At 39.2% G+C, this 13,426-nt stretch overlaps 1 protein-coding gene across 2 annotated transcripts in view; it reads right to left on the bottom strand.

Moving 5' to 3' along the window:
- Positions 1–13,426, bottom strand: part of LOC128412873 (beta/gamma crystallin domain-containing protein 3-like) — a 37,117-nt gene that overhangs the window by 12,359 nt on the left and 11,332 nt on the right. The window contains exons 6-14 of one of the 2 annotated variants that reach the window (XM_053386373.1): positions 11,860–11,974; positions 10,987–11,022; positions 10,031–10,164; positions 8,322–8,448; positions 6,946–7,088; positions 5,805–5,931; positions 5,060–5,092; positions 3,868–3,977; positions 3,280–3,406 (exon numbers count right to left, since the gene is read on the bottom strand). In XM_053386373.1, coding sequence (XP_053242348.1) covers positions 3,280–3,406; positions 3,868–3,977; positions 5,060–5,092; positions 5,805–5,931; positions 6,946–7,088; positions 8,322–8,448; positions 10,031–10,164; positions 10,987–11,022; positions 11,860–11,974 — 952 coding nt within the window. The remainder of the gene's footprint in view (positions 1–3,279; positions 3,407–3,867; positions 3,978–5,059; positions 5,093–5,804; positions 5,932–6,945; positions 7,089–8,321; positions 8,449–10,030; positions 10,165–10,986; positions 11,023–11,859; positions 11,975–13,426) is intronic. The other variant, XM_053386374.1, reaches the window with a different exon arrangement.

Raw genomic sequence — 13,426 nt, 5'->3', positions numbered from 1 at the left:
TTTTGTTAAATCATTTTGTGTTTACTTTCAATCCTAGCCAGATTTAAAATAAATTAAAAATCCAACTAAAACAACTAAAAAAAGTGAAGTGACCTTAGATTATGTTGGCAACACAAACCAAATAAAAGCTGGTTGTACTGATAAGCATAATCAATTAATCAGCACTTCATAAAATAAACAAACAGCCATCAGGGATGGGCTAAGTATACTTCTGAATACTAGTTGCTGGGGCTCATGAATGGGAGAGGGCTATTGGACTGAAGCCCTGGTTATGGGCTTCTCTTGACCACTGTGGGAATAGGATGCTGTACTAGAGAAGCCTTCGGACTGCTCCAACTGGACTCTTCATATGGGATGAGCAACATTACAGTCGTACCTTGGTTTTCAAATGCCTTGGGAGTCAAACGTTCTGGCTCTCGAACAATCAAAAACCGGAAGTGATTGTTCCAGTTTTAGAACGTTCTTTGGAACCTGAACATCCGACGCAGCTTCTGATTGGCTGCAGGAGCTTCCTGCAGCCAATCGGAAGCCATGTCTTGGTTTCTGAACATTTTGGAAGTTGAACGGACTTCTGGAATGGATTCTGTTCAACTTCCAAGGTACCACTCACTGTACTCTTAAAATGTCTTCTAAGTCAGCAATGCCATAAAAAATGGAAACTACATTCCAGTTACATTGGATGATACGTAATTGCCTAAAATACTGCAGCTGAACTGGGCATGGACTGAGATGCTTAAGAACCATTTTTGTTTTCTCTAGCCAAAATGAAGTATTTTTGCAGTAGACACGTGCAAAGAAGCCATTTCGGCAATTAAAAACAAGCGCAACACAAAAATAAGCAATGTATAAAATACAGGCTCAAAACAATTGTGCACAGAAGTAAATAATGTCCGCCCATTACTGCATTCTTGAGTTTTCAGATCAACAGCTAACATTGTTACTAAAAGCAGCTTTCTAGAACAGCAAGTGCATGATACTGCTAAAACTGCATGTTGTTTGTAAATGAAACCAGGGGAAGTTCCTCCTTGTACAGAGGTCATAATTTCCTGCCACAGAGTCCCTTGAGGACACAACACACTGGTTTAAGAATGCTAGTCTCTCTTAAAATTTTAACAAATTTCAGCAAATTTCAAATTAACTGGATTCTAGCAGTATGAATTTAATAAGGGCCAAATGACATTGCAAAACAGCCAAAAGACAATATAGTTGCACACCGAAACATAGAAGGAATGGACCAAATGAGAGACTGATTCTTTAAATGTTATCATTCTCCTCCTCCTCCTCCTCCTCCTCCTCCTCCTCCTTCTCTCTCTCTCTCTCTCTCTCTCCCTCTCTCAAAGAGAAGGGACAATCATGAATAGGCAGGCGATAAGATGAGAAGAATTAGCCTATTCATTGGTGAAAGCTATAAAGCTATTTCAAAACATTTTTTTAAACACTCAGGGACAGTAAAACTAATCTAGTACAATGCTGAACACAAAGGGGACCACTTTCCCAGTTTGTTCTTAGTGCAACAAAGAGCTATTAAGATTAGCAATACACATGGTACTAAAGTTAGTCTACTTGAGGCAATTAAGACATACTACGGGCAATTTAACCTGTAAAAACTTCAATTATGCCCTAACCTGAAGGTTTAGAAACTGCTCGAGTCAGGTAACATATATCATTGCCTGTGAGTATGGCAGGGAAATAATAAACCTGGTATATATTTGCTGCTACCCACTTTGCATTTGTCACCAGTTAAGACATCCTTTTCCCATTAAACAAGGCTGCACTCCTAACCCCAATGACCGAAGAGTAAGCCCCACTGAATTCAGTAGGATTGACTAATTCGACATAAATTAGGATTATGGTGTCAGTCACAAGAATCTTGCAGCACCACACAGTGTAGCTATTGCTGTATCATATGCTAATCCTGTTCTTGCTATTACGGATTGCTTGGTAAACTGCAGAACTTTTTTTCTGTCAGAAATCGGAGTGGGGGGGGCGGACCTGGCAACCTTTCAACAAATTAAAAAGGTAAAGGGACCTCTGACCATTAGGTCTAGTTGTGGCCGACTCTGGGGTTGTGGCACTCATCTCGCTTTATTGGCCGAGGGAGCTGGCGTACAGCTTCCAGGTCATGTGGCCAGCATGACTGAGCCGCTTCTGGTGAACCAGAGCAGCGCACGGAAACGCCGTTTACCTTCCCCCATGGTTATATGGGGTTGCTCGTGCGTAAGTTGCCGCCACTCCTGGCTAGGTGGCCTAGTTAAACCTTTCCTGGCTGGACAGCCCTTCACTTCGTGGCTGTTCAGTCGCTGGCAGAATCTGACAGTGGGCATTTCTTAAACCTTTTCCAACATAAAAGTTGTTTGACGCCCAGTCTCCTCCTACTCTCCCTGCGCGGAAGTCTTCTGCGCAGGGAGGGCGTGGGTAGTGGAGGACTTGTGCTCTCCCCACTGGTGTCCAGTGAAGAGTCTCTGAGCCTGCTCTCTGCTTCCCCCATTGGCCCCCCTTCATCCCTGGTGTTGCGCTGATTTTCTTCCCCAACAGGAGACCTGCCTCTCTCCCTACTTGGCCCCTCTCCAGCATCGTCGTGGAGCCTCGCCTCCTCCTCTCGTTCCAATGGCAGTTCCCTGACACTATTTATCTACTTGCACTTTGATGTGCTTTCGAACTGCTAGATTGGCAGGAGCAGGGACCGAGCAACAGGAGCTCACCCTGTTGCGGGGATTCGAACCGCTGACCTTCTGATCAGCAACTCCTAGGCTCTGTGGTTTAACCCACAGAAATTACACTGGCACAAATTATAGGTTGGAGATCATTTGTTTAAATCCAAACAAATATTTCATTAGATGGTTGCTTCCTGCCTGCACTGCTGCTACTGCTCCAAACGCAGGACAACTGAGCCACCTCAACATGCAGTTGGCATGTAAATAAAATTAGAGGGGAAACCTCTGTCAATTACCCATATTACCACTTTCTTCTGACAGAGACATGAAACTGGGACAGGACCATTGTCAGCACAATGCAGGAGGCCTGGTAGGACTCACCACAAACAATGCCTGCCTGTGCACTAGACTTTGCCCTTAAAAAAGTATCCCCTTGCCACCGCGCCAAACAAAGTACTATTCAGTAAGTTAATTTTTTCTCTCTAATATCTGTGCGCATATGCAGCCCAACTCTTCAATTTCTCTGCAAGATGCTATTTTCCCTGAATTTGAATTACAGGGAATTTAATAGGCTTCCCTGGAGTATGGCTGGCTATAAAACAGACCTTTTAAATACAGATCTTACATATTCAAGAGGCTTAAGGGACTTGACTGCAGCTGCTGGACAACCACAGGAAGTAAGGTCAGGGTAGAGGTCTTCTTCCAGCACACACTGATCCTCAGCAGTTTCCCCCTGGTAATGCAGTAACCAACTAGAAGGACAAATCCAAGAAAAGGTCAGCTGTCGTAATAGGTTATTATGTTTTTCTCCAAATAAAATATCAACAGAAGACAATTTTTTCAACACACACTGATTTCATTCTAGGGACTTACAACTAAACACAAAAAATTGGTGGTATATAAACAGAAAATAAATGCATACAACATAAGTTTGATACTAGCAGTCATGAAATTAGGGGCCTATTTCTAAGCATGGCACAAATCTGACTGTAGGCTTTAGCAACTATATAATGCCCTTACTGAAAAGTTAACAGCTTAAAAGAGAGATAATTTTCAAGACAGCTTATAAACAAATATTATAATTAAAGCATTATCATCATATTTTTTTTGTAAACTGCCTTGAAAATTCTCTCACTTTTAAGGTGTAAATAAAATAGATTGAAATTGTTTTCCAAGCTGCTTTAAAAATTGTGAATAGATCAACTCAACTCACCATCCCCGAAGAACCTTAAAAGAACAAGGTGTAAATGATGCAAAACCAGCAACTTCTCTTGTAACATCTATACACGATCCCTTGAAATGTGTGCTGCTGAAAGCTTTAAGCTATTAAGAAAAAAAAATTCAACACATAAATGCATAAACTAGAAAACAAATGTATATATTATGATAAGTAGTTGTCACAGAGAAGCAGTGTTTTATCATTCTGAAGTTTTAAAAAGAAAAAGTTGTATTTAAAACATGTTATTTTCCCTATAGCATTATGGCTGATTTGTAACTGATCTGATATTTCTGCTAAGATTGCTGATAACAAGTATGTACTTGTTGATACAACAGTTGCCTGTATGAAAACTATTAGCAATGTTCGTATTTATGGAATACAGCTGTGCAGTATGCAATATAATTTTTCCCAGTTAAATGTAATTAAGGTTAAGCAGCCTAAATCAAGATTTTGGTAGAAAGTGAAGTTTTCTAGTACACTGCCTAATGGGCAGCAAAAGTATACACCATCCAGTTAGGCCTGGAAGTTGACAAAATGTGGTAGGCTTCCATCACAGGATGTGCTCCGGTAGGGTAGACTAGGAAATGCTAGTCAACTGAGAATGGACTCATTAGTACAACTAAAAAACATTATGTAAGCTTGCTAGAGAGCAAGACAACACAGCCGTTTTGGATGTAAGCATGTAACTTGCTTAACTTGGTAAGGATGCAAAAGATATAATAAAAAAATCTTGGCACCAACCCTTAGGGGCAAAAGAGCAAGAGAAACTGGAAAATCAACCAGCTGGTTGTGCTTCCCCAGGGATTTAAAAAATAGTGGACAATAGTTGAGTTCTCTCCAGTAAAAAGAAGAAAGAGGAAATTGCTTGCAAAAATAAACCCAGGATTAGTTTTATATTAGGAATTACCATTCATGTTTAGTTTTAGCTCACTATTGTGTGTGTGTGTAATATTTAAATATGAGTTTCCTTCCTTTGAAACAGCCTATTTAGCTTAACTACTGAAAAGCTGCTCTCAGTGGGAGGGGAACTATCCCAGAATACACGGGAGGTGGTGCTGGGGGGCTTCAAAGCCACACCTGCTTCCTCCGGAGGGCAACTTCCATTCACAAAAGGGTAAATCTTGATCTAACCCCAATATCCCACAAAATTAATGGTGCTAATAATTGTGATTTCACAAGAACTTACCCAGTGTTTGGGTTCATGATTTCCTAGTGGCTCCTACAAAAAGCATAAATATATAAAATAGAAATATCACTATATCATTGAGTATATGAGTATATTATTGAGAAACTGTTGATTCATCATGGAGGCTCAACTTCATTTTCTACTTGCAAAAATGAAATGAGATTCATAGATACACTTAAAATGTACATGGCATATTCTGTTCTAATTTCCTCCTTTGTAAGGAGATAAGCTGCAGGTACTTGGGAAAGCTTCTTATTCAAACTGTGTGTGTGTGTGACCAATAAAATACGGATTTTCTGTAAGTCAGTAGCAGAAGATTTTACCACAAGGTTGGCTTTATATGCCCTTGCTGCAGAGTATGCACACTGAATCCCCCACCAAACACAACTTATGGATTGACTGCACACTTTTGGGGGGAAGGAAACATAAATTTTATTAAGTTCTTTGGCCCAAACAAACTATTATTCTCTTAAAAATATCCTCATGATAGCACATCCTGACACTACTTAAATTTGATTCCACCTCAGAACGACCTGCAACTACAACAAAAATCAAAGTATGATAGGAAAATTGTAAATAAATTTCAAAACCACAAGAAGTGTGAGTTCTGTGTGTGGTAGATGGAATTCACTATCACATTGTTATACGAGAGCTTTAAAATATTTGTCTCATTGGTTTATGGATTATTACAATAAAGTATTTTTAGCGAATGATACACCATTTCCCACCAAATGTGATAACTCACCAACTTAATTGGACGAATTGACATAATAGTTTCATTAGATCCTCCCCAGTCAAAAAAACATTTATATTTTCCTTTCTCCAATATATATTGTTCTCCACAGAAGTGCTTCTGCTGATAGGCAACCCATCTAGATGTGACAAACAAGAGAATTTCTGAGGTTCAAATTCATGAGACAGCTACTCAGATATACTAGTAATTCATATACTGCTCTAAAAGAATTGTCCATTCTTCATTTGTTCATCAAATATGAATTTAAAACAAGCATTTAAAAATTATGTGTTGTGGTTCACTGTTATCTGACACTAGACAGCTTTTCCCAGTTAAGCCTATAAAGCCAAAGGAAAAGACATCATTCCTATTAGCCAATTTTAATTATGGGTGAAGCCAAAAAGTTCTTTCTATTTGCAATCATATATCACAAGAACGGAAGAAGAGTCTGTTGGATCAGGCCAGTGGCCCATGTAGTTCAGCATCCTGTTTTCACAGTGGCCAGTCAGATAAGGGAAGCCTGAAAGCAGGACCTGAGCATAGCAACATTCTCCCAGTAACTGGCATGCAGTGGAGGCAAAACATAGACATTGTGGCTAGTAGCCATTGATATCACTTATAGGTAACTTTATAGGTTAAGCAGAGAATGAGAACTAAATGAAGAGGAAAAAAGAAAGATTTGGAATGCAAGCAAGTTACCGTATTTTTCGCTCTATAAGACGCACTTCCCCCTCCTAAAAAGTAAGGGGAAATGTGTGTGTGTGTGTCTTATGGAGCGAATGTAGGCTCCATGGCTTCAGCAAAAGCAACGCTGCACTCCGGAGGCTTCGCGTTGCTTTCGCTGAAGCCAGGAGAGCAAGAGGGGGCGGTGCGCACCAATCCCTCTTGCTCTCCTGGCTTCGCTTCGCTAGAGAGGCGCTGCGCAGCTTTCCCTCTCTGTGCAGCGCCTGTTAAGCGAAGTGGGAGGAGAAACAGAAGGGGATCTCTTTCTCCTGCCGCTTCTCTGAAGGGGCGCTGTGCAGAGAGGGAGAGAATATTTTTTTTCTTGTTCTCCTCCTCTAAAACTAGGTGTGTCTTATGGTCAGGTGCATCTTATAGAGCAAAAAATACAGTAATTATTTCTTACTACACAAAGATTTGAAAAAGAACTTACGCTCCACTCTTCACATTAACTGATCTTGTGAGTGAGCCAAATCCAGCCATTTCCAAATCAGGAACTTCTTGATTGGCAATGTCCAACGACTTGCCATTTTCCTCATCCGTTTCAAAAAGCGTTATTGCAGACTCCATGAAGTCCTGGAATTTCAAAGCAAAAATTAGTGAGCATTAGATACAACATCCTCTTTCCCCCTTCTTTAAACAACATAAAGCTGTTATTTAATAAATTCTTCAGATATTACATATACATTTAGAGCTGACTTTGTTTTGAAAGAAAGAAGAATCTTTCATCAGGTTATCTGGACAGCTGCCACACAACTCTTGACCTGCAGAATTTCCTTGAACAAGTTCCACCTCCATATCTTTCTGTTCATCATCACAATGGCCCTATCCAAAGCTAACATGTATTTCCCTAAGCAGGGTAAACAGTAGTAAATGCAATTATTGTTCCTGAGCAATGAAATGTTAACAGTGCTGTTTCTTAACATACAGCTTGTGTGTTTGGTTTTTCTTTGACATCGCTAACATTCTTTTACAGTCTTTATGTAAAAGTTCTGCAGCCAATTGCAAGTTTGCTTCGTTCTTAAATGAAATCAGTTATACAGTATGTGAAAGATGAGTGTTTGAATATCTGCAACAATTTTGCCCCTGCTAGAGACCAATGAACTTTATTATTCATGGGGTTCCTCTCCATTTGCTTGAATTCAGCAGTCACAATTTCAAGACTGTGGTTAGAAAAGAAAAATTATGGCACCATTCCAGAGCTACTTACCTGCCAGTTGTACACTAGATGTTACGGATCTAGCTCCAAATGAGTATTGATCGGATTGCAGCCTCATTTAACATTACAGAAAAAGAACTGTTATCAACAACCCTGCCACATAGGTGCTTAACTCAAACATCTGAGTCAGGTTCGGCCTAGGAACTTGTCTATTTTCATGCTTTGCAAGAATAATTGGTATGTCAAACTGTCTCCAAAAAGAGTTATGTACAAACAACACAAACAACTCTCTTACATTACAGCTTTCTCTCATGTTGGAGGAGTAGATATGAGAATACAATTACACCCAAATCATTTTAGTGACCGTTGGGTCTCAGAAAAATCTATAGTTAAGATACCTGCAGAACCGTTAAATGGAAACAGATTTTCTACAAGGGATGTGGAAGATTTACTCTAGAATAAATAATTATCACTTAAATAACTATAATTATCACAACCAACCCTCCCGAGCACAAAAGCCCATTCAACTATAAAAATAATGTATCTGTATGTATTCATCTGTATGCCTTCATCTACAATGCCAATGAAAGGGGGTGAGTGGGGGTGAGTTGAAGAAGGAAATAGCCTTGAGGACCAGAAGAAGTACTTACAGCTTGCAAAAATCTGAAAGACAGCAGGACACTGCTCGCTCCACCCCAAGATTTCCAGTCTTCAAATTCTCCTTCCTCTAACAAGTATTGCTGGCCTTTATATCGTTCTTTCTCATAGGCAACCCATCTGCAACACACAAGGAAAAAACCAGTATAATAGTTATAAATGAGCTACAAATATATCAACAGTCATTAAGTATTCAACTTTGATATCCATACATACAAAATACCATGTTCCAACAGATATAGTGGCTTCAGCTTTTTCTTTAAAAAAAAATAAATTCTGAGAAATAACATTGGTATGCAAAATGATCTATGTATTAATGCATAATGCATAATGTAACAAAAAGCTCCTGTTTAAAGAATATCAGAGGGTATCCAGGTGAAAAGAAAAGGAAAATCATAATTATAACAAGAAATATGTCAGCTTTCATTCATCAATTTCTGCTTATGTTACTTCTAAAACCACTTTCCTTATATTTTATACTAAGTTTTACATTCTAATATTCAATTAATTTATACCAACCTTTTGATGCATTTTTCATATTTACTTTACCATTCCATACTTACTACTTTGTACATAAATATCACATGCCAGATTGCTTGTTCCCATTCATTCAGGAATGGCATATGTTGTACTTCTAATACTTAGGGTGGGATTCGTTGTTTGCCAGTGGACAGGTCAGGGGCTACTGATCCATTTCCAATCACAATTTGAAAGTGCTGGTACTTACCTATAAAGCACTATATTACTTGGTCCTTGAGCACCTAAAGGCCTGCCACTAAAATCCCCTCAGAGATGCTTCTTGAGGTTCCCCTGCTTTCTGAGCTGAAGTGAGTTAGATGATAATTGTGGAAAGAGCTTTTTTGGCTGTGGTAATCCATCTCTGGAACACCCCCCCTAGTGAGGTCGTCTATATTTTTTATTTACCCAGGCGTTTTCTCTTGTTATGTTGTGGTACCAAATGGTTTATTATCCACTGTTTTAATCACATTCTTAATTTATAAAGTTAAACAGTTTTAATGTAAACATGGTTGTAAACATCTCTGGATTGTAATTTTTTAAAAGATAGTTCACCAAATGTTCTAAATAAAACGACACACATGACAAAGTACCGTATTTTTCGCTCTATAACATGCACCAGACCATAACACGCACGTAGTTTTTAGAGGAGGAAAGCAAGAAAAAAAATATTCTAAACGAAATAGTGGATATATGATTTTTGTGGTTCATGCTGTGGCCACAGACATGTGATCTGACAGTGAGTTTGGAGTAGCCCAATGCAAAAATCCTGAGGATCCATGTGGATCCATGCTTTGTAACCACAGAGGAGGGAAGGAAGGGGAACCATGGATCCTCTGCTCACGACTGCAGCAGATCCCCCCCCCGCCACCCGCAGGCATTCGCTCCATTACACGCACAGACATTTCCCCTTACTTTCTAGGAGGAAAAAAGTGAGTGTTATGGTACAAAAAATACAGTAAATAGTGTATTTACATACACTATTTGGGGTGGTGACATCAATTTCAATGGAAAATGAATTTGTTAATGTTTACTGTGATGCGTTTCAGGGCACAGGGATAATTAGGTGAGTTAGGATTTCCTATGCTCGCAGAATAACAGATCAGATGAGGGACTTTGGAGCCTCAGGTAGACCACAGAGAACCTTGGCAAGGAAATTTTAAAAAGGAAACAAAATTGTACTTACATTCCACCAATGACACGTATTGATCCAATTCCCTGGAAATCGTCAGCATTTTCAAAAAGGTTTGGAAAACAATCAATATTTTCAGAAAGCTCTTTATGCCATCCTCCAAAGTATGGGGTCTCATATATTATCATCTGCAGAATGTGAAATAGTCGATCCTTTAAAAATACATTTCTGATATCCAGGTCTATGTTCTGTATAGTCTATGAAATTATCCTTACTTATCCAGTTTCAATCATTTGATGCTTTTTTCACCCCAGGTACCTTGTGGTACATCTGCTCTGTATGTGTTCCGTTATGGAACACAATGATCTGAAGCGGCATGAATTAATCTGAGTTGAACTTGTGTATGAATAGCTGGGCCAGGGATGAAACTGGATGATTAGTGATCTGTTCCAACTCTATGGCTTTCATCCAGAGTTCCCAAGAACAGAATTTTGTGCATATTGGAGGAATACACTTTTTGCCATTCCCCCCTCTCCCTGGTTGCTTCCTGTGCTTTATGAAATTTTGGGCCCCTCTAGAATCGGGTGGAAGATGGTGCAGGAACTGCAGAGGGAAAGGAAGAAAATGGCAAAAATCATCTCCCTGAACCTATCTCAACTGGGAGCCTCTGCTAGCTCACTGTCACATCTGTCACCACCCCAAAATGCTGGTGGACTTCTAAAAAAAATGATGTGGAAAAGCAGAGAACTGTACTTAAGACTGAAAAACTGAGAGAAATCAAAATTGGCAGATTCAGCCATTCCTAGTTGGGAGTTATTTTCAGTAAAGAGCAGGAAGGTACCAATTTCCATCCTGAGTGGAAAGGGAGAGCACCTCTAGATTCAACCCCATAGTTCTAAGAAGGGAATAGCAAAGTTAGGTATAAGTGACATCCCTTAAGTTCTAGGATTCTATGATCTTGAAGGCCTTTAAAAACAGATTAGTTTACTGTTGCCAGGATCCATATTTACCTTAATGTTTGTAGGCATCTGAACCTTCAGTCCACCCTATAGTGTAAAACAAAATAATAAATGATCAGGTATGTAGAATCCGAATGCATGTTTCAGTTCCATTAGTTCTATGTAAATATGAATAAGTGCTATTGCAAACTACCCTCAAAATTTGCTGAAGGATGGTATATAATCCCTTTATATAAACAAACAAATAAAAGAATATTAATTAGAGCTTCTCCATGCTCAGAGTGAATAAAACCTTTTTTATTCCTCTGTTGATATCATCAAAATGCCTTTTAAAAGGGCACTAAATATTGATTCCAAAATATGAAACACATTTATGAGTGCTTGATTGTTCCAGAAGAATTAGGAATTCTTCAACATGCGGATATGAAGAAAGACAGTATTCACATGGCCTGAACATCTTTACTTCCTGCAAAAGGGACTCCTATTTTTGGCAGGTTTTGAGGGGAGATGGCTGCTGACAGTGGCAAAAATGTTCACAGGGCATATAAAGAGTTAGATTTCTATGAATCCAAAACCAACTTTATACATATCTAATTTCATTCATACAACAGCAATTTCATTTTTGGAAACTTCGTGGGAATGTTAAGAACAGATTATATCCCACTCCACCTATCATCACATCCAATAAAGGCAAACATAGGCTATTATGATCCTTTATAGTGCAGATTATTATTATTGACCAAAAGGCTAATTCTTTGCTTATTTCAAGACTCAGAAGATGGTGTACTGAATCAGATCTGTGCCCTGGCTCATCTCAGTCAATGTGGGTGCTCAGACATGGAATAGATTCTGATTTAGATGCACGATTGTTGTAGAAGAGGATGGATTGGTGTATAATCGGTTGAAAAACTATTACTGCCTCACCATTTTCAACGGATGAAGAGATTTTACATCAGCTGCTGAAATTTCACATGGGCTGTGGTTTTCTTCCAAAACCATCACCTCTCCTTTGTAATTAATGTCTGAATAGGCAAGCCATCTATTAGAGTGAGGAGAAAGTGGCTGATTAACCCAATTAAAGTAATCAACAGTGCTGATTCATGTGCAGTTTAATTAATAAAAAATGAACCTTTGATCTGATCCAGCAGAATTATCTAGCCCAGCATTCTGTCTCCAGCAATGGCTAGTCAGATGCCTCTGGGAAGCCCATAAGAAAAGCATAAAGGAAAACAACACTCATCCTGTTGCTTAATTCAGGAGGTGTATTGCCCCTGAATACATTGGATATTGCCCAATGCCCTATTTTGACTACTAGCATCAGAAAATAATTACATAATGAGAGAGCTGGAAGGGACTCTAAATGCCATCCCGTCTAACTCCCTTCCAATGCAGGAAGTTCACTAGTACAGAATCCCATAAAGGTTCCCATCCAGCCTCTGCTTAAAAACCTCTAATGAAGAAGAGTCCACCTCTTCCTGGAACAGTCTGTTCCATGGTCAAACTGCTCATACCATCAGGATTTCCCATCCTAAGTGCTTAGTATGAATGATTTTTCTTACTAGTTGAACCCATTGCTTTAGGTCCGATCTTCTGCAGCGACAGAAAACAAAGCTCCTCCATCATTTATGCGATAGCCCTTCATATATTTTAAGATGTCTATCATATTGCCTTTAAATTGTCTCCTCTCCATGCGGAACCCACTCAACAGCATAATTGCTGTAAATAGTTGACCATTTAGAAATATACAGTGGTACCTCGGTTTTCAAACGTCTCCATTGACAAAAGCTTCGGAACTTGAATGCCGAAAACCTGGAAATAAATGCTTCGGTTTTCAAATGCACCTTGGAAGTCGAACAGGAAATGCAGCTTCTGTTTTGAGTTTTCTGCATTAAGATTTCCGTTTTGAGGCTGCCATTTTGAGTTTTTGGTTTTCTAACATTTCTGAACTCGAATGGTCTTCCGGAACAGATTACATTCGAAAACCGAGGTACCACTGTATTAGTCCCATGTTATTCTGTGTATAGTTAGGCTACTTTACGGCTTGAAGTGCTGAGACAGAAATTCAAATAGCTGAAAAAGAGAGCAGAGAATTTTGACGAAATCCAAAGGCCAGTTGTCTCCTTCTAAAGATTCCAAGGCAGATTTTATTTGTGCTACTTTTAAGGGTAACAATAATAAAGCAATAGCATTAACAAAATAGCATATTAAAAATAATAATGAAAGCAATGGCTTTAGACAACATGACAGTTGTATTTAAGGCTGAGCTGAAAGTAGAGGCGACTTGCAAATGTGTCCTCTTTCAGTGATTTGGAGGCAGGCCGCAAACAGGGCCATACGTTTCTGCCGCACTTCCTCCTTTCCAAAACCCATTGTCCTCATTCTGAACTGACTTTGTAAAATAATAATGGTGCCAATTCCAACTGGATATGTGGCTATGTGCTGGAAAAGTGATTCCTGCCAGAAAATGTTCATTTTAAAAGAAAAATGATGC

Source organism: Podarcis raffonei, chromosome 4, assembly GCF_027172205.1.
Source record: "Podarcis raffonei isolate rPodRaf1 chromosome 4, rPodRaf1.pri, whole genome shotgun sequence".
NCBI classification, from domain to species: domain Eukaryota; kingdom Metazoa; phylum Chordata; class Lepidosauria; order Squamata; family Lacertidae; genus Podarcis; species Podarcis raffonei.
This window is presented reverse-complemented; position numbering and strand designations above follow the sequence as displayed.